The sequence below is a fragment of the Mus caroli genome, chromosome 18, assembly GCF_900094665.2.
Source record: "Mus caroli chromosome 18, CAROLI_EIJ_v1.1, whole genome shotgun sequence".
NCBI lineage: Eukaryota > Metazoa > Chordata > Mammalia > Rodentia > Muridae > Mus > Mus caroli.
In genome coordinates, this window is record NC_034587.1 from 9,135,361 (window position 1) to 9,137,044 (window position 1,684).

At 45.1% G+C, this 1,684-nt stretch overlaps 1 protein-coding gene across 1 annotated transcript in view; it reads left to right on the top strand.

Annotated features, from left to right (window-relative positions):
* Lama3 (laminin subunit alpha 3) overlaps positions 1 to 1,684 on the top strand; it is a 129,562-nt gene that overhangs the window by 107,132 nt on the left and 20,746 nt on the right. Inside the window, 1 exon segment of the mRNA XM_029472159.1 lies at positions 61 to 214. Coding sequence (XP_029328019.1) covers positions 61 to 214 — 154 coding nt within the window.

Consider the following 1,684-nt stretch of genomic DNA (forward strand, 5'->3'; position numbering starts at 1 on the left):
GTGTTCCTGTAGGAATCCTGACAGTGAGAGTGTCATAGCTTTTTTCTGCCCTCATTCTAGGATGTCACAGAGTCCAGAAGTCCTGGATATGGCCAGCAAGTCTACTAAGAGGGATGCATTCCTAGGAGGCTGCAGTTTAAACAAGCCACCTTTTCTTATGTTGTTTAAAAGTCCCAAGGGATTTAACAAGGCCCGGAGTTTCAATGTCAATCAGGTAAGTTTCAGAGCCTTACCTTGGGTTTTACTTCTCCATGCACCACGTAGAGGGAGTCATGGGGAAGGGAAAAAGGCCATCACCAGTCTCTGGTGGTTGGTACCTGTATGAAGTGGCACCACAGGGTCATCAGGCACCAGGTGATTGGAACCAAAATGACAAAGCCAGTGCCAGAAAGGTGGCTAAGTTCATAGGGTTGTACAGTCATACACAAGCATGGGGATCAGAATTCGGGTTCCTAGCACTCATGTAAAAAGCAGGGCATGGTAACACCATCTGCAGTCCAGCACTGAAGAGAAAACAGCCTTGAAATGCACTGGCTAGCCCATCCAGGTTGTTGTGTCCGTCCAGCGGTTCACATGTCTGGGTTCTGTTCTGGGCGGTTCACATGTCTGGGTTCTGTTCTGGGAAGGCATTTTGGAATCTGGAAGAGAAGAGGGAGCTAGGTAGCGCAAGAGAGAGACGTAACCAAGACAGTCATTCTGATCAAGGTTCAATTTTAATGCCAGCAAACGCGCTTTATAAAGAAGAGGGGAGGCCCATCTCTAGGCATGTAAAGTTCTTTTGAAGTAGACAGATCAACCTTTTAGTTGGAACTCTTGAAGATAACAGTTCGGTGCTAACTCCAGAGAGTTCTTGGAAGAGAACCGGTTAGGCCTCAGGCAGGTTGGGCCTCAGGCAGGTAGTGGCACATCAAAGGAGCAGCACAGCAGGTGGTTCCTCTTAAGCGGATGGTCACAGCCAGCCTTGCTAGGCTGGAAGGAGGTAACACCAGGTGAATTGGTGAGCTCTATGTTCAGTGAGAAAGCTAACTCAAAAACCATGGTGGAGAGCAATAGAGGAAGCCACATGATGTTTGACCTCTGAGGTCTACATGCTCACACATGCTCACACATACTCATACATACACAAACATATACACACATACATTGAAAATATGACAAAGTGATTGTCTATTCAATGTTTTTTTTTTGTATCTTGATAAAAATTTGATAATTTTTGCAGTCTCTGAAGAAATGGAGCTGTAATTGGACATAGTAAGTTCACTCTGGGTGTGAAATGCTAGTAAGCCCAACTAGGGGACAATGGGGCAAGGAAGGTATGTTACTTGTGTCTAATAAGAACACTGAGTCCCATTCTCCAAGTTTTCTCCTCAAACTAAGAAATAATGGGCCTTTCACTGGGGAAACAAAGGTACATTCATGTCACAATATTCCCATCCCAGGAGAGGAGGCACAGTCTTGAGCATGTTCAGTTGGGCATCATGCTGCTTCTTCATATATCCTTTGTCCAAAAATGGTAGAACAGAAACACCCTCTGCAGAGAACTCTTGCATTATAATGAGATCATCCTGAGAAACACTGTCTCTGGGTCCTTAGGAGAGAGGCAAAACCGTCTGGCTGTATTAAGCCAGCTCCTTGCAGTTTGCTTTGCAGGGATGACCTCATTTCATTTCTTTTTTTTTTTTTT